Below are 26,810 nucleotides of genomic sequence, written 5' to 3'. Positions count from 1 at the left end.
ACGCAATATAATTGTCGTTGTTGTTTATAATATTAGTCGTGTTTTTTACGTTCGAGGAAGAAACTATGCGTGGTTCTCGCACCCCTTAAGGAAACAAATGGAACATTCCACAGAAAGAGAAATAGAGAGGGAGCGCGTTGCCAGGCGTTTCCTGATATCGTATTTGATATTGATGTTACTTTTACGCCCTATATAATTGATAATTCCACAAATATTTTAATGTGAGGTCATTTATAACTTTTAATTTTTTTTTTTACAGCAAACATAAGCAGGATACATCTTTACTGCGCCTGATGCTGCGTATTTTTATGTTTCTCTCTATAACAAGGAGGAAGCGCTGTTCTGTCGATAGCAATTTTTCCACCAACAGTTTTAGTTTATTCAAAGGTAAAGCTGCATAATAAGGTGCACTATTTACAGTCTGTTGTATTTTTATTTTGGTCTTGAGGAACTTTACATTTTTGCTCGGAATTTAAGCTTCCGGTACGATAATTTGTCATTTCCCACCTGGCAACCCCCGTGATGTATTAGTGGTTTCTTTTCGGTGTTTTTGTGGATTCGCAGTGACGTGGGTTTGCTTACCTGATTCTCGACCGCCCACTCAAGTGAAAGACAACGGAGGTCGGCTCAAAAAACAACGACGAGCCGTAAGAAAGTATATATATTTTTAAAAGATAAAGGTGAGTTGTCTACTCGCTGTGTAAGACATGTTTTGTTGGCGAATAACGGTCACGAAGCAGCGCTCATGGATGCTAGTTGTTAGCTTAACTTATTGTTAGTCTTCCAATTGTTTCGCCCAAACACACAAGTCGTGTTATTGATAAACAACTAACATTTGTACAGTTAACAAGGGACACGACTCGACGTTAATCGGGTTAACCGACAGTTAATGCTCATCCAAGCGCGTAGCGTTACTTACTTGGAGCTCTATTTTCCTTTCTGTGTTAATGTCATTACTTATCATTTTAATAATTTTTCTGGAGCTAATGTTTGAGAGAACATGGCGTTAAGTCAACTCCATTGTTGCCTTAGAGGAAAACTGCACTTTTTTAATGGTAATTTGGCACTTTTATGTGAGACAAGAACACATGTATTTGTTTGCGTCCTAATTAATAAATAATCCAGGTAGGGGGATTAATGAATTTGGCCTATAAAGCGATTTTAAAGAGGAACTGCACTTTTTTTGCCTATCACCTACAATCTTTATGTGAGACAAGAACACGTATTTCCCTTTTCTGTGTGTTCTAAATCAGTGTTTTTCAACCTTATTTGAGCCGAGTCACATTTTTTTCCATTGAAAAAATCCGTAGGCACACCACCAGCAGAAAACATTAAAAAAATGAAACTCAGCAGCCGATATTGACATTAAAAAGTCGTTCTTGCAATTGTTGTATATGTATTTAAACTAGAGATGCGCGGATAGGCAATTATTTCATCCGCAACCGCGTCAGAAAGTCGTCAACCATCCGCCATCCACCCGATGTAACGTTTGATCAGAACTGCATCCGCCCACCATCCGCCCGTTGTTATATATCTAATATTAATAAAAAAATTCAAAAAAAGGGTGAAAACTACGCGAATTGCACCTTGTGCAGACAAGATTTTTCGATCGGACACGGAGGAATTAGCGATGTAAAAGACCACGTTGGGACAAAAAAACACAAGTCTAATGCCGTTGCTAGCGATACAAGTGGAAAACTTTCAACGTTTTTCGTCGCCCAAACAGATTCTTTGGATGTGATAAATGCCGAAGTTTTATTTACGGAGGCAATAATTGAGCATGGACTTCCAATCGCACTGGCTGATCACATGGGACAGTTAATAATGTAATGCAACCTTTAAAAATCATTACGCGGTGATCGCGATCCCAAAAATAAACTTTTCTTGCATGATAATGTCCAGAAAAATTCGCTTTATATTACTATAGAGTCCTTTTAACGAATGAGTTTGATGGTTTATCACAAACCTTAAATGAAAGAAGTCCTTTGTTCTCCTGCACCATGCATGCGCAATCCTGTCGGCTGTATTTCACAGCACGACATACTGTAAAAAGTGTTTATACTATTTATACTTTCAATTAACAAATTGAAGTCTTGTGAAAGGTTGACAGGATAACTGGCATTAACTGTCAAAATAATTTCAAACTATTGAAGTTAGCTTACAGAATAAACATGTCAATCAACCCATATGATTTTTGCTGTAATATTTTTGTTTTGAAAAGTCACTGTGACTGATAGAAAAGTGATGGTTTTAGCAACATTTTAACCTGTCTGAATGCTAATAGTCATTTTGCGTCGGGGGGCGAAGCCCTGAACCCTCCACCAGGACTTTGTCCTGGACCTACCGGGGACTGCGGCCCTTGGACCCTGGCTACTAGGTTTTTCTGATTTAAAAGTTGGCAGGTATGGTGAGGTTATAAAGCTTTTGCCTGTTAAAGAAAGGAGACTGATCCAATGCACAGACATTCGCGTGCCACGCTGTCACGACCCAGACGCACACCAGTGCGCAATCATATGGGAGCCGCGCTGAGCGCACCTCCAAGCGCGTCTCGCTGCCGGCGACGGCCAGGTATATGGGCCCACGCTCCAGCGCCATCCATTTTCAGGGCTAGTTGATTCGGCAGGTGGGTTGTTACACACTCCTTAGCGGGTTCCAACTTCCATGGCCACCGTCCTGCTCTCTATATCAACCAGGGTGAGCCCCACCCCTTTCATGAGCGCACTACGCGCGGAGTGACCCCTGTTACGCGCCCCCGGCAACAGGGGTGGCAAGCAGGTAAGCTGCGCGGGCGGAGCGCGCGGAGTGACCCATGTTACGAGCCCCCGGCCACGGGGGTGGCGGGCAGGTAAGCTGCTTACCTGCTGCGCGTGACGCCGGCCGCGGCGAAAGCGGACGAGGCGGGGTGTCGGTGCGGTGGGCGCGGTAGTGACCCTGGACGTGCGTCGGGCCCTTCTCGCGGATCGCCTCAGCTACGGCTCCCGGTGGGGCCCTCTCGGGGGAAGGGGCCTCGGGTCCCGGACCCCGGCGAGGCGTCCCTTCTTCGCTCCGTAAAAGTGTCCATCTCTTCTTTTTTTTTCTTCTGTTGTGGCATATGCAGCAGGTGCCTGCTCGTTTTTCGTATGTGGGTAACAACATTTAACTATGTATATATATTTCCCAATTGGTTTAACTGCCACCCGCAAAAAAAAAAAAAAAAAAAAAAAAATTGATCCGCCCGACCCGACCCGCGAGCGGATAAAATCTTAGTTTTTTTAATTTCATCCGCTCGATCCGCGGATAATCCGCGGACTCCGCGGTTGTGTCCGCAAACCGCGCATCTCTAATTTAAACCATAACCAAGCATGTATCACTATAGCTCTTGTCTCAAAGTAGGTGTACTGTCACCACCTGTCACATCACGCCGTGACTTATTTGGAGTTTTTTGTGTGTGTGGTGTTTTAGTTTTTGTCTTGCGCTCCTATTTTGGTGGCTTTTCCTGTAGCAGTTTCATGTCTTCCTTTAAGCGCTATTCCTCGCACCTGCTTTGTTTCAGAAATCAAGACTATTTAAGTTGTTGCTATCCTTTGTTGATTGTCATGTCATGTACGGATGTACTTTGTGGACGCCGTCTCAGCTCCACACGCTGTAAGTTTTTGCTGTCGTCCAGCATTCTGTTTTTATTTACTTTGCAGCCAGTTCAGTTCTAGTTTCGTTTTGCATATCCTTCCCTAAGCTTAAATGCATTTTCTCAGTGGCATTCCCCTTTGTTTACTTTTGGTTTAAGCATTAGATACCTTTTTACCTTCACACTGGCTCCCGCTGTCGTCTGCATATTGTGACCACGACAACAAACCATGTTCCCGACATCTACAAAGCAATTGTAGCCTGCTGCTGCCACCTACTGATATGGAAGAGTATAACATGGTTACTCTGCTGCGCTGTAGACAGCACCGACATTTAACAACGGCACAATATTTGCGGATTATAATTACTGGTTTGCAAAAAATATTTTTAACCCAATTAGGTGAAATTGCATAATCTCAGACGGCACACCAGACTGTATCTCACGGCACACTAGTAAGAGGCGGCTAACAATGCAGCTAATGGGGATTCGATTTACAAAGCACTCCAAAAAACCTTTTATGTACATGCCAGGGTTTCCCCTTCATGTAATTGATCGTGGCCTATTTTTTAAAAACTTGAAAACAGATTTAAGTAATATATTATATGAATGTATATTCTGTATATAGTCTATTATTTACATAGTATTGGCCACAATACGTTTGAAAAACATCTCAATTACCATAACAATTTTCCTCTGTGCTTTATATGGAAAAAAACAAAAAATGTGCATTTAAATTGCCTGTCAGGAGCGCTACAGCTTGTTGCGCACCTAAACATCCATCCATCCATTTTTTACCGCTTGTCCCTTACGGGGTCGCGGGGGGTGCTGGAGCCTATCTCAGCTTCACACGGGCAGAAGGCGGTGTACACTCTGGACAAGTCGCCACCTCATCACAGGGCCAACACAGACAACATTCACACTCACATTCACACACTAGGGCTAATTTTATTGTTGCCAATCAACCTAAACAGAGTTTTTGTAAGTTAAGTATTGCAATTTTTTTTTCATCCTGTGTAAACTACCCTAATTATTTTGACCAACAATGACATCTAACTTTATGCCGTGACCTCCGTTTGGACCTCTCTGTGTGGAGTTTGCATGTTCTCCCCGTGCGTGCGTTGGTTCTCTCCAGGTACTCCAGTTCCCTCCCAAATTCCAAAAATATGATATATTTAATTCAGTATTCTCAAATATTTTATTTTGCGCTCCCCCAGAGGAAAAAGAAAATATTTTGCGCCCCACTCTCCATTGTGACTATAAACAGTATAATTTGTCTGTAAAATTGTTATAATTATACCTCTGCATAACATTGTAAGCTTATTAACATTAAAGAAAACAACACATCGGTCTTCCCTCGTCTCCCACTGTGGTTACAGTGAAACCAAGTGCTACTTACAATGCATCATATTCTGGTATGGCAAAAAAGCATGTTCCCTGAGGTCACATGCTTGAAGGGTGACCCCTTAATGTAACTGTAATGTAACACCTTGAAAATACGGTTGTTGTTTTTTTATGTGAAAACAATATAAAGTATTATAATGTATTGTAGCCCCCAGAAGAAGTCGCAAAAAGTCTGACACTATTTTTAACTTTTATTGCCAATCTTATGGTAACAAATGGCACAATTGCAACAGGTTTTTACCCCTCGTTCAAAGACTTTTGTCTCTGTGACACACAACAACACTTCCTTATTTTCCGCCAATACACTTTAAGGCACGGATGGTGTGTTTGGGATCATGGGAAGAATTAACATCAAATCAAAACCACACAAAAATATAAAACATTACCACAAGCAGGTCGTTACAATATGAATGGATATATGTAGCCTATTATTTGCGAACCATTGACAAGTTATACACCGAAAAACAGCACTGCTAAAACCGGATGTAAGCAAGACACACGCCATTGTCTGGAGCGTTGTCAGCATGTCTGCGATGTTGACTCAACTTTAATATATCCCAGATATACCCGCGGACAGCGAGCTACAAAATGTATTAAGAAATATTAAGAGGACAGTGGCGGCTTTTAAGAAGAGAAAATCCAACTGGAGCAGCAGCGCAAAGTAAGTGTGAGTCATGCTTGCTGTAGCTCGTCTTTTGTCAGGAACATCGAGGGACAGAAGTAGAGTCTCTAAAAGATTTGTTGCTCGTTGATTTTAATAAAAATGTTATCAAAAGTCTCTGGACACTTGAAAAATTATTTAAGTACATTGTACAATAAGCAGCAACAATTGAAAATATGGCTTTACGATATACAAATATATATTAATACTACTTGGTAATAACAGATTTGTTTTTAAATGATCAATAAATTGTTTGAACCTTTTTAAAGAAATACAAGTTATCATAGCAGATTATGCAAATTATGCAATGATGTCATGGTGACAATGCACCTAACTACGCCCCCACCACCACAGGTATCTTGGCAATGTAGGGGAAACCCTGGCTTGTCTGTGAGCTAGTAGTCCAATGTATGTTTGCTTTAAGCTGGCAGCATTAGAGCCAACCTTAATCCTGCATCATTGTATTGCTTTTTTCAGTTTAATTAAGTCTAATTAAAAAACTGTTTACATATTTGGCAAACTAAATTGCAACGTTCAGGAAGGGCAGAATATAGGTGTAACCTGTGTTACCTTTTACGATAAGCAGAAACAACTGAAATTGCATTGAACAAAGAGCACCGTCTACCAAGTCAAATTTTTGTGTGTTAAACATACTTGGCCAATATAGCTGATTGTGATTCTAATAAACTATGAAAACTTTTATAACATATATCTGTTTTTGTTTATACAGTATAAAGACTATAAAAATGGGACCCATTACCTCCCTGCTTGGCACTCAGCATCAAGGGTTGGAATTGGGGGTTAAATCACCAAAAATGATTCCCGGGCGCGGCCACCTCTGCTGCCCACTGCTCCCCTCACCTCCCAGGGGGTGATCAAGGGTGATGGGTCAAATGCAGAGAATAATCTCGCCACACCTAGTGTGTGTGTGTGACAATCATTGGTACTTTAACTTTAACTTTATAAAACATGTGTTTAGCCTTTTTAAAGAAAATCTATGCATCATTGCAAATCAAAAAATATTATGACATCATATATAGGATTATGTCATATTGACCACGCCCCTTGCCATGCCTCCACCGCCACATACTGTATATAGTGGCAATCCAGGGGAAACCCTGCATGCTGTAAGCATGTAATGCAGTAACAGGCACATTACATACTGTGTAATACAGTACAGTATTTTGGTCATTTTAAGTATTACCGTAACTTCTTTCCTGGCCGCTTTGATTTCACAGAGCGCATAGCAACAAACGCTTCTTCCATCAACAACAACAACAACATAGACAGCACTTTCTGTGTTTGCTACTACAAATGTCAGACTTGGTGAGAACCTTGGAGCGTTACCATGTTATCAATGTTTCAAATAACGTATCAATCAATCAAAGTGTATTTATATAGCCCTTAATCACAAGTGTCTCAAAGGGCTGCACAAGCCACAACGACATCCTTGGCTCAGATCCCACATAAGGGCAATAATAAAACTCAACCCAATGAGATACAATGAGAAACATTGGAGGGGACCGCAGATATGATTTATTACTGTGCATTTCATTTGACTAACTCAAACGAATTAAAAGCAGCAGCAGAAGCATCTTAAACTCTTTCTTCTTTATTTTATGGCGGGTTGCAACCAACATTATTAGCAGCTCAAGCTAGCTAATAGCCATTAGCTAGCTACTCGTGACTAGTTGGAGAAGCAGTGTGAGCAAGGTGATGTGCCACTATGCGTGTGTGAGCTCCAACAATAATAATCTCGCCGATGCTTGGTTAAAATGCAGGTCACATCATATAAATAAAGCGTTGCTGGTGGTTGAATGATTTGTAGAACGTTTTATCGGCGGAATAGGTTAATCCCAATTTCCCGCATTGTTAACTGGCTCTTACTAGCAGTTTTTAACTATTTACAACGCACATCAAAGGGAAAGACGTGTGTTCTTGTCATACATAAGTATTGTTGATGATGGGCAAAATTCCCCCCAATAAGTGCAGTTTTCCTTTAAAAAACTGAGAGATAATTTTGTATCTAAACGGGAATCATCATGCTACAGTGTAGTCACTATACGTCCACCCTTCTGACGCCATCTTGATTCTGGTCTCGCTTGTGAGCGTGTGACTTGCAATTCTTTACAAAAACTCTAGGAGCAGTGTTATTCTGGAAGTGAGCAACCTTAACACTCATTGATTAATTATTCGGCTTCTTGTGTAGTAGCAGTAGTAGTAGTGTGTACCTTAAAACACTTGCATCTCATTTTAGCCTTGCCTATTGAAATTAATTAAAATCAATTTAAACAAGCTTTTACATGAAATATATTGTATGAAAAACAATCTAAAATTAAAGCTGCAAGCAGCGATGGACGGGACCGACTTTGAGGGCTCATAAAATCCAAACCGAAGCAGTAATTAAAACTCTTTCATCAACTTTTAATCAGAAGGGTTCAATCTCTCTCCTGTGCTAATTTGAAGCCGACACGACAAACGCGCTCAGAGGAGATAATGTTTGAAAAAAGGTGACTGTTTTTACACAACTTTTGTTTTGGAGTGGGAATTGCAAACTTCCTGTTGATTTTTGCTGAGGGTTGTCAATGTATGAAATATAGGTCTAAGTGAGACCTACATAGAGGTCTTTGTTTCATGTCTCTACGACATTCTTACTGGGAGTTACAGGCAGTTTTGTCTGTGTTTTCTTCCTAGGGGGCGCGAGAGCGCAATTTTGAGTTTTGGGGTTTGTTTTTTTGATTAGATCGCAATTTTCGCCAGTTCTGATGTGTGTGTCCAATTTGGTGAGTTTTGAAGCCTGTTAAGGGGGTCAAATTATAGCTCAAAGAGGCGGCGGTATAATAATAAAACGCTAGAAATACAATAGGGTCCTCTGTCCCAAAGGGACTCGGTCCCTAATAAAGTAGTACAAACAACCACAGTAGTTTTATGAAGTAATGTACAGCATTTACATTGGAGAGTGGACTTCTAAGGTGTCTCTTTCCAGCTACTTCTCCTTCAAACATACTGTCAGCTGCTTTTCCATATTTTCATGGATAAATGTCCGCTATTTAGATATTATTTGAATGATCTCGGCTGGCGTTATCGACTCCTTCTGCTTCAGTATGGTGCAGACGAGCAGTGCTGCGCTCCAACTGCTTATGTCATGTTTTTGATTACTTCTTTCTTTAATTCAATGAATATCATCCATTTCTTCTCAGCACTGTCCTTCACACTCACTTTCTTCCTTCCTATGCTTGGAAAAACGAGGTTAGTCCATCTCTAGCTTCAAGCTAATGCCAGCTAGTAAGACCGGCAGTTTTGGTCAGATCTTAAAGCATGACAAATAGCCAAAAGACAGCTCGTATCTCAAATATTTGTCATTTGCACTGCATCTTATCCACTTAGATATTCACATAACACATTTTTAACTTGGCGATCTTTGTTGAAGCTGTTCTTCTGTTTTGTTCACCGCAAATCAATGTTTTTTCGTCTGATTTTTTTAATGCTTCAATGTAAACAAAAAATGCCCTGCAAGTTTCTGGTATTGAGCCAGTTTCTCCATTTCACAGTTGTGTTCCTGGAAGCACCATGGATGAAGAAGAACAGTTTGTGAACATTGATCTCAACGATGACAATATCTGCAGTGTCTGCAAGCTCGAGACAGATACAGGGACCTTATCTTTCTGCCATGTCTGCTTCGAACTCAGCATTGAAGGTAGGAGCAGAATTTTACATGAACCCTTAGCATTCTAAAAATATATTACCAATGGAAATGTAAAGCTGTCGTTAAAACTATTTGGAGTTAAGGCATGACTTTGGGTTATTTTAAAGCTAAAAGCTAAAACTTTTGCCTCGTAATTTCATATTTTGTTTGGGCTATCCTTGTTGTAACTTTTGCGTTATATAGTTCATGTGTGATGATCATTTGATTTATTGCTGATAAATTGATCTATTATTATTTACAGCTAAAAAGAGTTAAAAGGGAATTGATTTGATTTATACATGTATTTGATATTGATTATTTGAGAAACACTGACACTGAATTGAGTTGTTTCTACTCAATAGCCTAACAAAGGTTTAACTAAAAGACTGCATGTTCCACAATGCATTGCGGCAAAACCGGATGTTAGAAAAGACCGGGAGCAGGTGCATTGTGGTTGTTGAGATTGAGGATTACGAGCTCACGGGTGATGAATGAATGACAGATAACAAGATATAGTGATCGTTTTGTACCGTTTTGTATGCCATTTTTTTCTTATATAAAGTACAACTTTATTACACATTTTCGACGTCCTGTCCAATACTTTGATCGTAGTTAATCTACAATCCTTTCTCCCATTTTCTCCACTTAGTGGACCGCAATATCACAAGTGGAGGATGTGAACATGTTAAACAACCAGGAAGTGTTGCGAAAGCTTGACGGTCTCAATTCACATTGCTCGAACCAGTTGCTGGAGGACTCCAGGACCCACGCTTCCTCAACTGCATGGGCTGGGTCCTTGTGAGGATGTGGCTGACAAATTGAGACACAGCTACAGATATCCTATAACTTGAACTTGATCTAGACACCCTCCATCCTCGTGTCTTCTTCTATGGTGTTTTACCTGCAAGCCCAGGTCTAGTAAAACTGCTTCTAGGTAAAACTTATTGAAGGCTCCGCCCACAGGCACCTACCCCGCCACGTCAAATCGCTGCAATTAATTTGAAACTGTAAAAATGACAAGCAAATGGGAAAAAGGACAAGTTGAAAATGAAAACCTGTGAAACACACAAAAACAATAACAGTGTACAAAAATAGGAATTTAAAACACACACAAAAATATCCACCAACAATTGTATTAGTATTTTTTCAATGTTTGTATATATTTGTTGCCAAAACTTGTTCCGGTACCAATAGAACTTTTCTTCGATACCAAATCTTTTTGGGAGTGACTACGTTTCCACGCACTAAATTAGTCTGATTTCTCATTGTTCATTGTTTGTTTTTTTGTATTTTCATACCTACACGTGAAGTCTCAGTGTTCATGCACACTCTCTAATGCGACTATTGGTTATACACCGTGTGCCTACTGTACACTGTGTGTGCTTATTTCCTTTTAGCTAGGATTAATGTATTACTTTTCAGGTTGACTTATGATGTCACAGCAAAACAAGGCATCTTTGCGGATCCTTACAAGTCAACAGCCTAGTTCTTGTTGTACCTAATGTCCGCTGTAATATTGCCACAGATTACAAATATTACAGCTCTAAAGGTTATCTTGATATTAATCAGCATCTCGCATCAATAAGATGATTGCGCTACTAACATGACACCAACAAGGTCTACCAACATACTACAACATACAACATGCTACTAACAAGGTCTCGGAGTTACTGAATTAAATGCAGGTTTGAAGCAAAGAAAGACTGGTGGGAGAGAGTTGTTTCAAAGGAATTTTCAGACAGAGAATGGAAATAAATTTTTTGAATGTCTGGAAGTTCATTGAATAAGCTCAGTGGATTGATGGGATTTTAAGTCAGAAGGAAAAGACTGTTTGTGCCCTGATACCGCTTCAGATAAGGGTTGCTATTGTTGTGTACAAGCTTGCCAGTTGTGTGGATTACAGTTATTGTTAATTAGTTTGGACTGCACAAATGCAGCGTGAAAAGGTTTGTGTTATTTTGCTTCTTTGCCTTGAATATACCTGCTTCTCTTCCATCTCACTTGTTTTTGTTCGCGTCCGAATGAAGCCGGCGGTCTTTATTTCCTTGGCTATCTTTTTAAAATAAATCTCTCTTCCCCCCCATCGATGCACTTCAAAATGTTCCATTCTTTTAATTTGTGAATCAAATAAACATTCGCCTCTTCATTCTAGTGTTGCTATGGTTTTATTGAACGGGATCCACTTCAGAATTATAACCCGCGTGTTGAGACTGACGCATGGGCGACACGAAAGGTCCCCTGCGATGGCACACATCCACGTGAGAGATGCGGTTTCTAATTGCCTAATCTAGGTGTGTTAGTTTGACTTTTCAAAAGCCGAACATGATCAGACTAAGGTGTTTTCATGGGTTGTAGGATGCTTCTTTTAAACCAAATTATATGAGAAATCAGACTAATTTAGTGCATGAAAACATAGTCAGCGTTTTGGCTCCATAGCTAGCAGCTAACTTTCTATGTTCATACCCAAAATAATAACCCTTATCTTCATTGCGACTACTATTATCACTGAAGTCAAAATGTGTTGCCCAGTGTCAGAAAGCTTGGTCTCAGTCGCAGGTCAACAGGACAATGAGCCGTTCTTATTTAGATCAGGCAAAGCTGACAAATCTATTTCACATAAACAAAACAATTATTTGTCAGCTAAAGAAAAGGGAACTTGTCTGTTATAATTTCACTTACTGGTAGATGAACATATGGGCCTTGTGAAGAGAAGATAAGCACTTGCCATCTGGCAAGATTTTTTGTTAAAATGCTTGAATTAATGCATTGCTGTTGCTCATGAGAGGTCCGTGCTATTATCTGTTCAGGCCACACAGCTGCTGACCACACATTCTTCTATGCAGTTCTGTTTGACACCTTAGCCTTGAACTATGTCTCTAAAAACATCTCTTGGCTGCTGTCAGGTGTGTTGGGTATGTGAGTGTCCTTGCAAGGTACTGACCTTCAGTTCATTGTGCTGTGGAAGGTTATTTAGTACAAAATAAATGTTTGTTGTATTTCTGAATTGTAAAAATAGCAGCCAGTAATGCAAAAGTTCCCAGATGCCACATGTAGGTACATCACATAATACCTTAAAAAGACAATGCCTTTCGAGCAAAGGGAAGTACTGTACAGGGTTTCCCCTGGATTGACAAAATACCTGTGGCGGTGGGGGCGGGTCACCATGACGTCATTGTATAATTTGCTATTATAAGATTTTCTTTAAAAAGACTCAAACAATAAATGTATACATACATTTAAAAACAAATCTGTGATATTATAATTTAGTATTCAATTGTATTTTTTGTATCATTTTGTTCTATTTTTAATTGTTGTTGCTTATTGTAGAATGTACTTTGTTAATAATTTTTAAGTGTCTAGAGTAGGGATGTCCCGATCCAGGTTTTTGCACTTCCGATCCGATACCGATATTGTTTTTGCACTTCCGATCCGATACCGATACTGACCGATACCGATACTGGCCTATCCGAGCATGTATTAAAGTTTAAAGTTATTTAGCCTACTTAGTTGTCAGAATCATGTTGAAAAGGTTTTTAGTACTCTTGATAACAACTAGCCAGCTGAATTAGGGGAGTTTGAATAATACACAATGTTGGTAACAAGAAACTGACATGTTTATTCACAATATTATGTTGTTACATTAATGCCAAAAATCCAAGCGCATAAAAACTGTTAGCACGTGCTGATTCTCCACTTCGTCCGCGCGCGACACCCTTTTGCGCGCGCGTGGTGCCTTTTTGCGCGCGCGCGGTGCCTTTTCTGCGAGCGCGCCGTCTCGGTCTGTGCGCTCTCTGTGTACTCCTGGCATCTCTCCTCGCGCTGTCATGTTTCCTTTTGGCACTTTGGGCGCGGGTATGCTTAGACGGCCCCTCCTTTCGGATTGGCTCTGAGCATTTTTCATATGACCAATAATTCTCCAGCGTAGCAACGTTGTAGCCATCTTACCTCGGACATCTAGCCTCAATCATTACATTGATGTCAATGGTACATGTACTAATTAAATTACCATAACTTGCTCGATTTTCTACCAATTTACAAACGGTTTGCCTTGTTACAAATCTTATTACATGTAGATATGACATAGGATGCTATACCTGTTGAAATGACCTCTTTCGCTTTAAAAAAAAAAAGACTTAATTGTGCAACATAGTTGTGTAGGGTCAGTGTTAGTCAGTTCTCTGATTATTTTAAACTGTTTCAGAATACATTATTAAAAGGCTATTTTTAACATTTTAAAAACAAAATTCAAAGATTATTTCATTACTTTTATGGCTGAATCAAAAGAAATTCCATAAATTAGAAAACAAATGTTCAAGAAGAAGTGAAATTATAAAATAATGTTATGGTTGGATGTTATTGCTGGTGGACCAGTTCTGGCTGAAAGTTGTGATTATGGTGTTTGTTGTCTTATTATTTATTTGGGTCACATTTTGTATTACCCTGTATTGTGTTTATGTGGTATGAAATAACCTTCATCAGCGCGCGACATTTTTTATCCACTTCTTCCTCCGTAAATCTTGATACATATTGACGATGACCCGCCCTGCTATACTTCTGATTGGCTCTGAGCATTTTTCCCTTGACCAATCACAAAGAAAGGGCCGTCGAAGCATACCCGCCCCCAAAGTGCCAAAACGAAACATGACAGCGCACAGACCGAGACGGCGCGCGCGCATAAAGGCACCACGCGCGGAAAAGGGTGTCGCGCACGAAGTGGAGAATCAGCGCACGATAACAGTTTTTATGCGCTCGGATTTTTGGCACTAATGTGACGCCATAGCAATTGCACAGGCGCGCACGGCTGCGCTAGCACCACAGCTAACGTTAGCCATGCTGCTACCTCTCTGCTGGGAGAGGGCGTATACGTATGTGACGTATGACGTGACGTGTGTCGTGACAGTATGTGACGTGTGTAAGAAGGTGCGCTTGCTGCTGTCTGTGAGAAGGAGAGACTGGAAAGAGTGAGAAGAGCCTGTCGTGTAATGCCAGCAGCTAAAAGCAACTGCGTGAGAATTGTGGATGTGTTGAAGGTGTGCTGGAAAATGCGGAACTGAAATTAGGGAGCAGCAGAAAAGTGGAATGTATTATTTAAATCGGTGCGTTGGAAAACACGGACCGGAGTTTTTTTTAAACTGGATCTGGATCGGCATTTTCCCATGCTTTGCCGATACGCATTTTTTTTCAAATATCGGCGGCCGATCCGATCCAAATATCGGATCGGGACATCCCTAGTCTAGAGACTTTTTTTTTTTTTTTTTCTTTTTTTAAACGACTAGCAACAAATCCAGCATTTTTTCTGGTCTTATTTTAAAATGTACTCGTGTTTAGAAACTCTACTTCTGTCCCTCCATGTCCCGGACGAAAAGCGATCTGCAGTGAGCATTACGTCACAACTGCTTCACGCCGCTGTTCCAGTTGGACTTTCACTCCTTAAAACCGCCACTGTCCTCTTAATATTTGCACATTCTGTAAATCGCTGTCCGCGGGTATATCTCTGATAAATTAACGCTATTTCCACATCACAGACATGCTGACTACGCTTTAGACCAGGGGTTGGCAACCCAAAATGTTGAAAGAACCATATTGGACCAAAAATACAAAAAACAAATCTGTCCGGAGGCGCAAAAATTCAAAGCCTTATATACGTCTTATAATGAAGGCAACACATGATGTAAGTGTCTATATTAGGTATATTAACATATACTTGTAAAATGACTATGTGTGTCGCAGGCTGAGGCAACTCTTCTTTGACAGAAATGTTGAAATTAATATTTATTCTACATATTTTTGCAACATTGGAATGCATTAGTAAAACGGACACGATTTCGTATGTCGCTTACCTTATAGCCTTGAGCCTTTATTTGTTTACAACTCGAAGCAGCCGTGCCGCGGAGTTATTTACATGATGTAGAATAGAAAAGCCGTTTATTGTCAATTTAAACATTTATACGTCCAGGATCTAGCATTAGTTAGACTCGGTAGAAGTTTATGATGAAAAGGAAAGCTAACTGTTTGATGAAAATATTAAATACACGATGACAACAATAGAATATGACAGATACAAGACAGTTTTCAGAGTACAACAAAAGATAGCTTCTTCGTTGTCAGTAGTGCGTTTGTGTGACTGAACAATGTATCTTCCAGTGAATAGTGTGCGTGCGTGCGCGTTTGTGCAGCCATAAAAGACAAGTACGTAAGTATTAAGCTGCTTAGTGGACCCAGGTCTTTGGCTGTTGCTGAGCTGCCCTGGTTGTGGGCCAATAGTTTTTTCTCTGTGCAAGCAGTAGTTGGTTTGTGTGATGTCACAAACTGGGATTGTTTGGATTGTACCAGCTGTTGGTAAAGAATCTGCAGATTCATTCGCTATTCAGAAGGCAGAACACACGCATGCGTGACTCATAGATACCTTCCATCTGGGTTCCTCACCAGACTAATCCACTGATTATAAAGGTCCAAACTTCAAGGTACTTAGGTCAGACTGCGTATATTCAAAGCTAATACTAGAGATGTGCACACACTTGTGTACTTATCCAAAGTCTATTTTAAGACATACATAGTTCAAAGAAAGTGTGACACAAAAGCCAATGCCAATTGTCCCCCCTTCCTTTCCCTTCATCTTAACCATTTGTCAACTCGGAGCCCTTACTCTCAAAACACACCCCTAAGAAACACAACACAATGCACTTTTTCAAGTCTGTGTGTGTTTGTGTTGTGTACTTGTGAGATCGTAGTCATGTGACCTTAAGTGATGAACTGTGCTTGTCTTGTACTGAACGTTCAGAGAAACATGTGACGTAATGCTGTTAGCTAATATTTGGTGGCCTTATCAGAAGCAGACTGTAAGAAGGCATGAGGATTTGGCCCTAATTTTGTGTGCGTGTGCTTTAAAATATGTTAAATCAGTGGCGACTAACTTCTTTTTTATTTTTTCTGCACCAATAGCGAAAAAGTTTGATGTTATTTTGACTGGTGTCCATGTTTTGGTCTGGACAAGTGAGCTCTTCTTACAGAGTGTGGATGCAGAATTGTAGCTGCTGTTTTGGCAACACTCAGTACCAATGCTACCCAATGTAACCTGACAACGAAGTCAACAAAGATGAGGAGCACAACAACACAATAAGCAAACTAGAAAAACAATGAAGGGCATCCGGCATTTCATGTTCATTCTTCCTGTGCTTTGGTTGTTAATGACCTATATCTATTCTATTTGTCTTATGTTTTGTTTGCATATAATATAGATTGTTCTCTTTCATTACAGCTGCAATCAGTGTCACAATAATCCACAACACAATAATCAGGTTTGACAGAGAGATCACAATGGGTTAACAACTCCCAGTTTTAGCTTCCGTTCTTGCTAGGCCTGGGCAATATTGCCTGAAACCTCAAATATTATTCACATTAGCATTTAAGATGGCAGGTTGCCTGCTAGCTTGCTTCTCCTGTACATGTGCAATATCACTGGTCTGTGAGTTTAGTGTTACAGTTTTATGATAATTTGAATTTTAATTAATAACATAGTGTGACCCGGAACAGGATAAGCGGTAGAAAATGGATGCATGGATGGATGTTACCCAACAGTAATACTAACCGTCGGGAGTTATCATTATCCATCCCTAAATTCTACATTATATGCAAGGAAATAATAAAGTCCAACATTGAGATGAATAAAGTGCAAACTTTAAGTACAAGTAGAGTGGAAAAACAAGTTGACTTCATGTGCGTATTTGTGTTTCATTGTATTTATTCAACCATATCCACTTGTATGTACAATCTGCAAAGTATGTGAAAGTACTGTCTAAACATCACAAAATGCCACAAATTCAGTCGGCCATTTTGAATATACCACTTCGAATATCTTCGGCAATTTCCGTAGATTCTACGTCATTGTAGCAATGTTTCTGCACACTGACCATATGATCAGATCAGTCATACTTCTTCCCAAAAATTGGAATGGAAAGTTCAGGGGTTTTTTAGTGTTTGTTGTAGGGCTGGGCGATATATCGATATGCGCGATATATCGCGGGTTTGTCTCTGTGCGATATAGAAAATGACTATATCGTGATATTCGAGTATGCGTTCTCACGCAGTTGCTTTTAGCTGCGAGCATTACACTACAGGCTCTCCTCGCTCTTTCCTGTGTCTCCTTTTCACAGACAGCAAGCGCAGCTTCTACATACGTTACATACGTATACGCCCTCCCGCAGCAAAGAGGTAGCATCATGGCTAACGTTAGCTGTGATGCTAGCGGTAATACGAGCGAAAGAAGGTGCGCATCTGGTAACAAATGAAGGAATAATTAATTCCCCCAAAAAACAGCAGGGGGTCCATCGTCTGGCGGTGGTGTGGCTTCAAGTGGGAATATGTCGAACAGACAACCGGAATTTGTCAAGTGTGGGGCGAAAGCGTTGCTATAAAAAGTAGCATTACTGCTAATATGTAGCATCATTTGAAAAGTCACCTGCTAGGGAATGAACAGTGCTTACTCCGCATGTCAACATCTCCGTTCGGTGCCACACGCCCACACCATCAAAATGCTGAGGCAAACATTTCCAGATCAACACCGTATGAAAAAAATAGTGACTTTTTTAGTTGTGATTTCCTTCTCTGCATGAAAGTTTTAAAGTAGCATATATTAATGCAGTATGAAGAAGAATGTTTTAATGTAGACACATATAATCAATCATCATACTGCTGTGATTATATGCATCAAGTGTTCATTCAAGGCCAAGGCAAAATATCGAGATATATATCGTGATATTTTAAGGCCATATCGCGATATTAAAAAAAGGCCATATCGCCCAGCCCTAGTTTGTTGCAATAAATTATAGAAGGAAAATATTCTGAAGAAAAAGTAAATAATGGACAAATGCAAACAAAAAGACTGAGATAATGTGTATTACTGCGAGAAAAAGACCAAATTTATCTCAGCCTTCACATGAGAAAAAAACAGTTTTAAAATCATTGATGCCGGTCGCAAAGCAAAACTGAAGATGAGATCTCAGTTGTCTTATTCATATCTCCTAGACATACATTTATATCTCCTAATCAAGATGAAGGTAGTTTTCTCATTCTTCTCGAATGTGTGTCCTGAGAAATAGATTTCAGAGTGTGAGATCTCAAAAGCTGTGTCTTTTCCTGATCTCAACTCTGACAAAAATGAGGGATGAAAAAGCTGGTTTCCAATATGTCTCAATTAGGGTTGTCCTGATACCAATAATTTGGTACTGGTGCTGGTACCAAAATGTATATCGATACTTTTTGATACTTTTCAAAATAAAGGGAACTACAAAAAATTTCAAAATTGGCTTTATTTTAACAGAAAATCTTACAAGACAATAAACATGTTTCGTACTGAACTCAAAGAACAATTTTAGAAGGTTAAAATAAACATTTTGAATTTTCCATATTACATATAGTCTGTTATAATCAAGGATTAAGTTAGAATATATTAAAGAGCTTTATGGACAATATATTAAATGCTTCATGATTTATGGTTGCCACTCCTGGTCTGTGCTTTAAGAAAAATACATTTATTAGTAAGTACTAAAAACAAAACTAAATAAATAAAATAAATGATAAATGGGTTGTACTTGTATAGCGCTTTTCTACCTTCAAGGTACTCAAAGCGCTTTGACACTACTTCCACATTTACCCATTCACACACACATTCACACACTGATGGAGGGAGCTGCCATGCAAGGCGCTAACCAGCACCCATCAGGAGCAAGGGTGAAGTGTCTTGCTCAGGACACAACGGACATGACGAGGTTGGTACTAGGTGGGGATTGAACCAGGGACCCTCGGGTCGCGCACGGCCATTCTTCCACTGCGCCACGCCGTTATGGATAAATGTACGCAAATAGGCCATGTAGCAGGTAAAACACACATTGTTTAAGATAAAACACAATTTGTAGCAATTTCTTACAAAATTCAGTCCTTTTGATTGAAACTTTTATTAGTAGATTGCACAGTGAAGTACATATTCCGTACAATTGACCACTAAATGGTAACACCCGAATAAGTTTTTCAACTTGTTTAAGTCGGGGTCCACTTAAATTGATTCATGATACATATATACTATTTTCATAATACAGTCATCACACAAGATAATCATCAGAGTATATACAATGAATTATTTACAATCCGAGGTGTGGGATATGGAGGGAGGGAGGGAGGGAGGGGGGGGGGGGGGGGTTAGGATTGGTTGGTATCAACACTTCAGTCATCAACAATTGCATCATCAGAGAAATGGACATTGGAACAGTTTAAGACTGACTTGGTAGAATATGTACAGCAGGTAGTGGACAGAGAGAGAGAGATCAGAAAGTATAAGAAAATTTCACTTGCATTAGTTGACGCTAGATGGGTCTTAGCGTCGTTAATATTTGGCATCAATCCAAGCAGCTGTGTGCGCATCTACATATCTACATATGCACAGGGGAGCTGGTTAACTCATGAGAGTAGCGTGTGTGTGTTTGCAAGAATGGCAACGTGTTGTCTGAGTGACGTCAGTGAGTGAGTGGGCGAGTAAAGAGAGAGAGAGCGATAGTGAGTGCACTGCGTAGTAGAAGGATGAACGATCCTGCAAAACTAATAATAAAGCAACCAGATTGTGACAAATTGGCGGGCTTGTCATTTTGACCTGAAAGCGGAGCTCAGCAGACCCTAAAGTAAAGTGAAAGGTGTTACCCCCGACGAAAACATAGACGCTGAAAGGAACGTCTGCCCTGTGCTTCTCGACTATGGTCTGCACCGGAGCAGAACAGCAAGACAGGTGTAACAACATTATTCCCTGTCACTTTTTATAACTCCTTATGCAGATCTGAATGCTTATTATTTAAATGTTTACCTAAGTTTGAAGCAACATCATGCGCCTCGGCTCTGTAGTCACCGCCACACAGTGGCATTCAGATGAAAGAACAGTACCGGTACTTTTCAAAGGCAGATAGTACCGATTTCAATCAATTAGTATCGCGGTACTTCATTAGTACCGGTATACCATACAACCCTAGTCTCAATTATGTTTCAGTGAGAGATATACTTGGTTTTGTCTGTCACTGCTAAATATTTGAGTTCTCAGATGTGTCTCTTTTCTATTTCAGTAAAAAAAGAGTAATGCATTTTTAATTGCACATTTTAACTATACCTCAATCATATTACATTTTGTCATGCCAAAATTTGAGAAAATTATTTATTTCGACAACATAAATATCTAGTCTAAATGGTTTATTTACATCATCTACTTATTTGTTGATTTCTTACACACACACACACACACACACACACACACACACACACACACACACACACACACACACACACACACACACACACACACACACACACCATGTACTTATTTACTACAATTCTGAGATTCAGACCTTAACCCAAACAGACATCAGTGTTTCCCACACATTCATTTATTTGTGGCGGCCCGCCACGAAAGAATTACGTCTGCCACAAATGGATTTTTCGGCTTTTGACTCGCTCGACCGCTCATAAAAGCAATGGGACTGTCTGTGAATGTTGCTTGTAGTTACAACTCCGGTGCAGTAGGTGGCGGTAGCCTACTATGCATTGTAACTCCGCCAATAGCACTTAATTCACCTGGTGGGCCAGAAGAAGAAGAAGAAGAAGAAGAAGAGAGACGGACGGACGGGATCAAAATACTCGCCGGCTACTTTTCATAATGATGGCGCTTCCTACGTTTCTACCTCAAACGTCCAAAAGCTGCTGAAAGCCTTGATCCAGGATGCCATGGGGAAAAAAACTTAAATGGTGCCTTTTGGCGATAGTTAGCAGCTTGGTGGCTCATAGACGGCTAGCTAACGCTTGCTAGCGTGGTAGCATTGCTTCATTTTTACAGGTGTTATAGGTAGATAGGTTATAGCTGCATCGCTCGCGGCTCGTCATATATGTAACGTTAATCCGCGATTTCACCGAGCGTTTCACTGACGGTGAGCAGCCTGACGCTGCTTCATTAACACCGCCGCTGTTTGACTCGTGGCCCGGGGCAGACGGATGTAATAACAATCACCTGTTTTCATACCGACGAGCTAACGTGTCCAGGTTATAACCCTGTTGTCAATAAACACACATGGAGACGGTGCTTCAGATACTACATTAATACTCAAGCTAAAATGTCCACTGTCCACTGCAGCATGTGAATGCAATGAAAAGAATAAAATCTGAGCCAACCAGCTGTTAAAATGTTGTCCAGGTTAATGTTTTGGCCATTAAAGGCCCTTCATTTCAAGATTTCAACTGTGATCGGGCTTTAAACAGGTGGCTGACCTGTTCAGATGGGTGTAACTGCTACTGGTCAAATAATGTGAAATAGCATTTAATTTTACATGTATGCAATGCCATTTAAATGTAATTATAGATAATAATAATAATAATAATAATAAATACTGTGTAGTGTTGTAAATAGTCAACAGGAAGAATTTTAGTAAGATATAAGCCATGAGCACTACACAGCCAGAAAAAAACCTAGGCAGGACAAGTCAAAATATTGGGGCAAGTAGATTTGAGGAGTCAGGCAAGTAGAAAAAAACCTTAACGTTGAACCCTGCATGTGTTGAGCTGCTGCCGCTTAAGGTTAGACGGCACTGTACATAGAGCGGTTCTGCTCGTTAGTAATAAATTCTAATGTTGGATGTTCACTCCTTCACACAGATGAGTATAGAAAAATATTTTCAACGGCCGAAAAGGGCTCGACTTGGAGAGGAGGTAGGCCTACAGTCCGTACCACAGGTGCGACCTGTTCAGCAGCAGCAGGAGGAGGAGGAGGAGGAGGAGGAGGTTGACTGACTGTGGCAGGACACCTCTGCCTCTGTTTCACTTCATGTTGCTGGTAAATAATATGGTTGTAGTAGTAGGCTAAAGTTAAATTATTTAGTATTCACTAATTAAAGGGGCAGAGCTTTAAGTTGACATTTTAGCTTTTGTATTTTATAAGATATATTTTTTGTAAGAACCACAATTAATAAATATATTTCAGTGAATCACTAATTGTTCAAATCTGTATATAAATATGTACATAAAATGTTGTAATTATATTCCAACTCCGCGTTCTTCATCGCCGCTGCCGCCGCTGCCCCCCGACCACACCACCACAAATAGATGCCTGTCCTGTGGGAAACACTGGACATCATATGCTCAAAAGACACTTTTTGAAACCTTTTAACATGCATTAACTTTCTAAAGTTTAACTGATGGAACAGTGGTTTGTGCTTGTGCCTCACAGTGAGAAGGTTGTGGGTTCGATTCCCGGGCCAATGTAAGTATTAATAGTTGTCTATATATCTGTTTTGGCCCTGCGATGAGGTGGTGGCTTGTCCGGTGTGTACCCTGCTTTTAATTCTCAGATTTGTCTCAGACATCTTTTTTCTTTCTCTTTATTTGAGATCTCCTCTGCGTATCCCACTTCTCAAGTATTGCTCAAATGGTTATCTCAACTCAACCTTCTTTGTCTCTTTTTTAGCTCATCTCTTGCTCCCAAGTGTCTCTTAGGAGCAATACATAAGAAACAAATGATGACATAATGAAACAAATATGAGAAGCTCAAATTGATCTCAAGATACTAGATTGAGCAACACATGAGCGAACACATTTTTGCTGTGGGTGATGCTGAAGATGAGTAAACAATGCAAATAATCTTAAAGGACATTACCATAGAAATGACACTTTGTATACTCAGTGTCATTTCTATGGTAATGTCCTTTAAGATTACACTTTGACACTTTGTATACTCGGTGGGCAGCACGGTGGTAGAGGGGTTAGTGCATCTGCCTCACAATACGAAGGTCCTGAGTAGTCTTGGGTTCAATGCTGGGCTCGGGATCTTTCTGTGTGGAGTTTGCATGTTCTCCCCGTGACTGCGTGGGTTCCCTCCGGGTACTCCGGCTTCCTCCCACCTCCAAAGACATGCACCTGGGGATAGGTTGATTGACAACACTAAATTGGCCCTAGTGTGTGAATGTGAGTGTGAATGTTGTATGTCTATCTGTGTTGGCCCTGCGATGAGGTGGCGACTTGTCCAGGGTGTACCCCGCCTTCCGCCCGATTGTAGCTGAGATAGGCTCCAACGCCCCTCGCGACCCCAAAAGGGAATAAGCGGTAGAAAATGGATGGATGGATATACTCAGTGTGCACTAACTTCTCTTAAGTATAGTCAAGCCTAATTTTGCGTATTAAAACATGTACCGTATACTGGTTGAAAGGCATACTCACTTGTGTGAGATAATGCAGGGTTTCCACTAGATTGTGTAATTTGCATAATTTGCTATGATGATGTGATTTTCTTTAAAAAGTATCAAAAAATGTATGCATACATTAAAAAAATACAAGTTACTGACAATTAGTATTATCTATGGCTGTCAAACGATTAAAATATTTAATCTTGATTAATTGCATTTTGTTCATAGTTAACTCAAAATGATCGCAATTAATCGCAGATAGGTATAATCTTTCATCATTAATAAAGGTACCCTAGACCAGTGGTTCTCAACCTTTTTTCAGTGATGTACCCCCGGTGAACATTTTTTTAATTCAAGTACCCCCTAATCAGAGCAAAGCATTTTTGGTTGAAAAAAAGAGATAAAGAAGTAAAATACAGCACTGTGTCATCAGTTTCTGATTTATTAAATTGTAAAACAGTGCAAAATATTGCTCATTTGTAGTGGTCTTTCTTGAACTATTTGGAAAAAAAGATATAAAAATAACTAAAAACTTGTTGAAAAATAAACGAGTGATTCAATTATAAATAAAGATTTCTACACATAGAAGTAATCATCAACTTAAAGTCCCCTCTTTGGGGATTGCAATAGAGATCCATCTGGATTCATGAACTTAATTCTAAACATTTCTTCACAAAAAAAGAAATCTTTAACATCAATATTTATGGAACATGTCCACAAAAAATCTAGCTGTCAACACTGAATATTGCATTGTTGCATTTCTTTTCACAGTTCTTTTTGACAGACATTTAAAAAAATCTCACATACCCCTTGGCATACCTTCAAGTACCTCCAGGGGTACGCGTACCCCCATTTGAGAACCACTGCCCTAGACAGATCATTTTCGAGGGAGGGGGGCTATCCCAGCTGTAATCTGTGATATTTTTCTACCTGAATACATGCTTCTGATATTCTGTACATTACATGTTGTACAATTTAATGGGCTTTATATTGCTGCATGACAATGTTTTAACCTTTTCTATAAATTAATAAAATGTAATATACAGCCTGCTTATCATTTTGTAATTGAGGACTCGACAAAAACATTTTATAAAATCATTTACACGATGTTTCAGCCTTCCGGATTTCTCTAATGGTTTTAGTCACTCTTTCTTTAATAAAAAGGACTGGCAACAAATCTAGCATATATTTCTGGTGTGATTGGCGACTGTACTCGTGTTGAAAAACTCTGGTTAGATACTTCTGTTGCGCCATGTCCGTGACGAAAAGCGAGCCTGACGTCACACTTGCTTCGCGTTGCTGAGAGTCTTTCTCTCATTAAAAGATTGCTGTGCGTGGGTATATCTCGAATATATTAAAGTACATCCATAGCGCGGACACGCTGCCTCAGCTCAAGACAACCCCTTGCGTAACCCGGTTTCGGGAGCACTGTTCCGGTGATTAAAGTATCCGGCCAAATTTTCGGTGCATCATTAGTCAATAGTGCGCAAATAATAAACTATTTATTGTAGGGCTCGACGATATGGATGAAAAAGTATATCTTGATATATTTTTACTTAAACTCAATATTCGATATATATCTCGTTGTGTTTTACGTTGAAAATATACATATAAAAGATATTAATTTTTGTCAGTGGCACTTTATATAAACCAGTGACGTTCGCACGTTGTGTAAATCGTAAATAAAAACAGAATACAATGATTTGTAAAACCTTTTCAACCCTTTATTCAATTGAAAACACTGCAAAAACAAAATAGTTAACGATCGAACTGTTAAACTTTGTTAGTTTTTGCAAATATTAGCTCATTGGGAATTTGATGCCTGCAACATGTTTCAAAAAAGCTGGCACAAGTAGCAAAAAAGACTGAGAAAGTTGAGGAATGCTTTTTAAACACTTATTTGGAACATCCTACAGGTGAACAGGCTAATTGGGAACAGGTGGGTGCCATGATTGGGTATAAAAGTAGATTCCATTAAATGCTCAGTCATTCACAAACAAGGATGGGGCGAGGGTCACCACTTTGTGAACAAATGCGTGAGCAAATTGTCGAACAGTTTCAGAACAACATTTCTCAATGAGCTATTGCAAGGAATTTAGGGAATTCACCATCTACGGTCCGTAATATCATCAAAAGGTTCAGAGAATCTGGAGAAATCTCTGCAAGTAAGCGGCAAGGCCAAAAAAACAACATTGAATGCCCGTGACCTTCGATCCCTCAGGCGGTACCGCATCAAAAACCGACATCAATGTGTAAAGGATATCACCACATGGGCTCAGGAACACTTAAGAAAACCACTGTCAGTAGCAAGTTAAAACTCTACTATGCAAAGCAAAAGCCATTTATCAACAACACCCACAAACGCCGCCGGCTTCGCTGGGCCTGAGCTCATCTAAAATTGACTGATGCAAAGTGGAAAAGGGTTCTGTGGTCTAACGAGTCCACATTTCATATTGTTTTTGGAAACTGTGGACATTGTGTTCTCCGGACCAAAGAGGAAAACAACCATCCGGATTGTTATAGGCGCAAAGTTCAAAAGCCAGAATCTGTGATGGTATGGGGGTGTATTAGTGCCCAAGGCATGGGTAACTTACACATCTGTGAAGGCACCATTAATGCTGAAAGGTACATACAGGTTTTGGAGCAACATATGTTGTCATCCAAGCAACGTCTTTTTCATGGTTGCCCCTGCTCATTTCAGCAAGACAATGCCATTCCACATTCTGCACGTGTTACAACAACGTGGCTTCGTAGTAAAAGAGTGCGTGTACTAGACTGGCCTGCCTGTAGTCCAGACCTGTCTCCCATTGAAAATGTTTGGCGCATTATGAAGCGTAAAATACGACAACAGAGACCCCGGACTGTTGAACAACTTAAGCTGTACATCAAGCAAGAATGTGAAAGAATTCCACCTGAAAAGCTTCAAAAATGCGTCTCCTCAGTTCGCAAATGTTTACTGAGTGTTGTTAAAAGGAAAGGCCATGTCACTCAGTGGTAAAAATGCCCCTGTGCCAACTTTTTTGCAATGTGTTGCTGCCATTAAATTTTAAATTAATGATTATTTGCCCCAAAAAAAAAAAAGTTTGACTTTGAACATTAAATATCTTGATTTTGCAGTTTATTCAATTGAATATAAGTTGAAAAGGATTTGCAAATCATTGTAATCTGTTTTTATTTACGATTTACACAACGTGCCAACTTCACTGCAACTTCCGCCATCCTAGTCACTGCCTTTGTGTCCTTGGGCAATACACTTTA

General features: G+C 39.9%; 1 protein-coding gene across 1 annotated transcript in view; it reads left to right on the top strand.

Annotated features, from left to right (window-relative positions):
* Window positions 1–523: 523 nt before the first annotated feature.
* The window catches only part of LOC133607980 (protein EURL homolog), a 40,142-nt gene continuing 13,855 nt past the window's right edge, over window positions 524–26,810 (top strand). The window contains exons 1-2 of the mRNA XM_061963072.2: window positions 524–680; window positions 9,218–9,363. Of these exons, the coding sequence (XP_061819056.1) occupies window positions 9,237–9,363 (127 nt within the window). The 5' untranslated portion in view covers window positions 524–680; window positions 9,218–9,236. The remainder of the gene's footprint in view (window positions 681–9,217; window positions 9,364–26,810) is intronic.

Source organism: Nerophis lumbriciformis, linkage group LG09 (assembly GCF_033978685.3).
Source record: "Nerophis lumbriciformis linkage group LG09, RoL_Nlum_v2.1, whole genome shotgun sequence".
Classification (NCBI taxonomy): domain Eukaryota; kingdom Metazoa; phylum Chordata; class Actinopteri; order Syngnathiformes; family Syngnathidae; genus Nerophis; species Nerophis lumbriciformis.
Note: the sequence above shows the minus strand (reverse complement) of the source record. Positions and strands in the feature narration are given on the sequence as shown.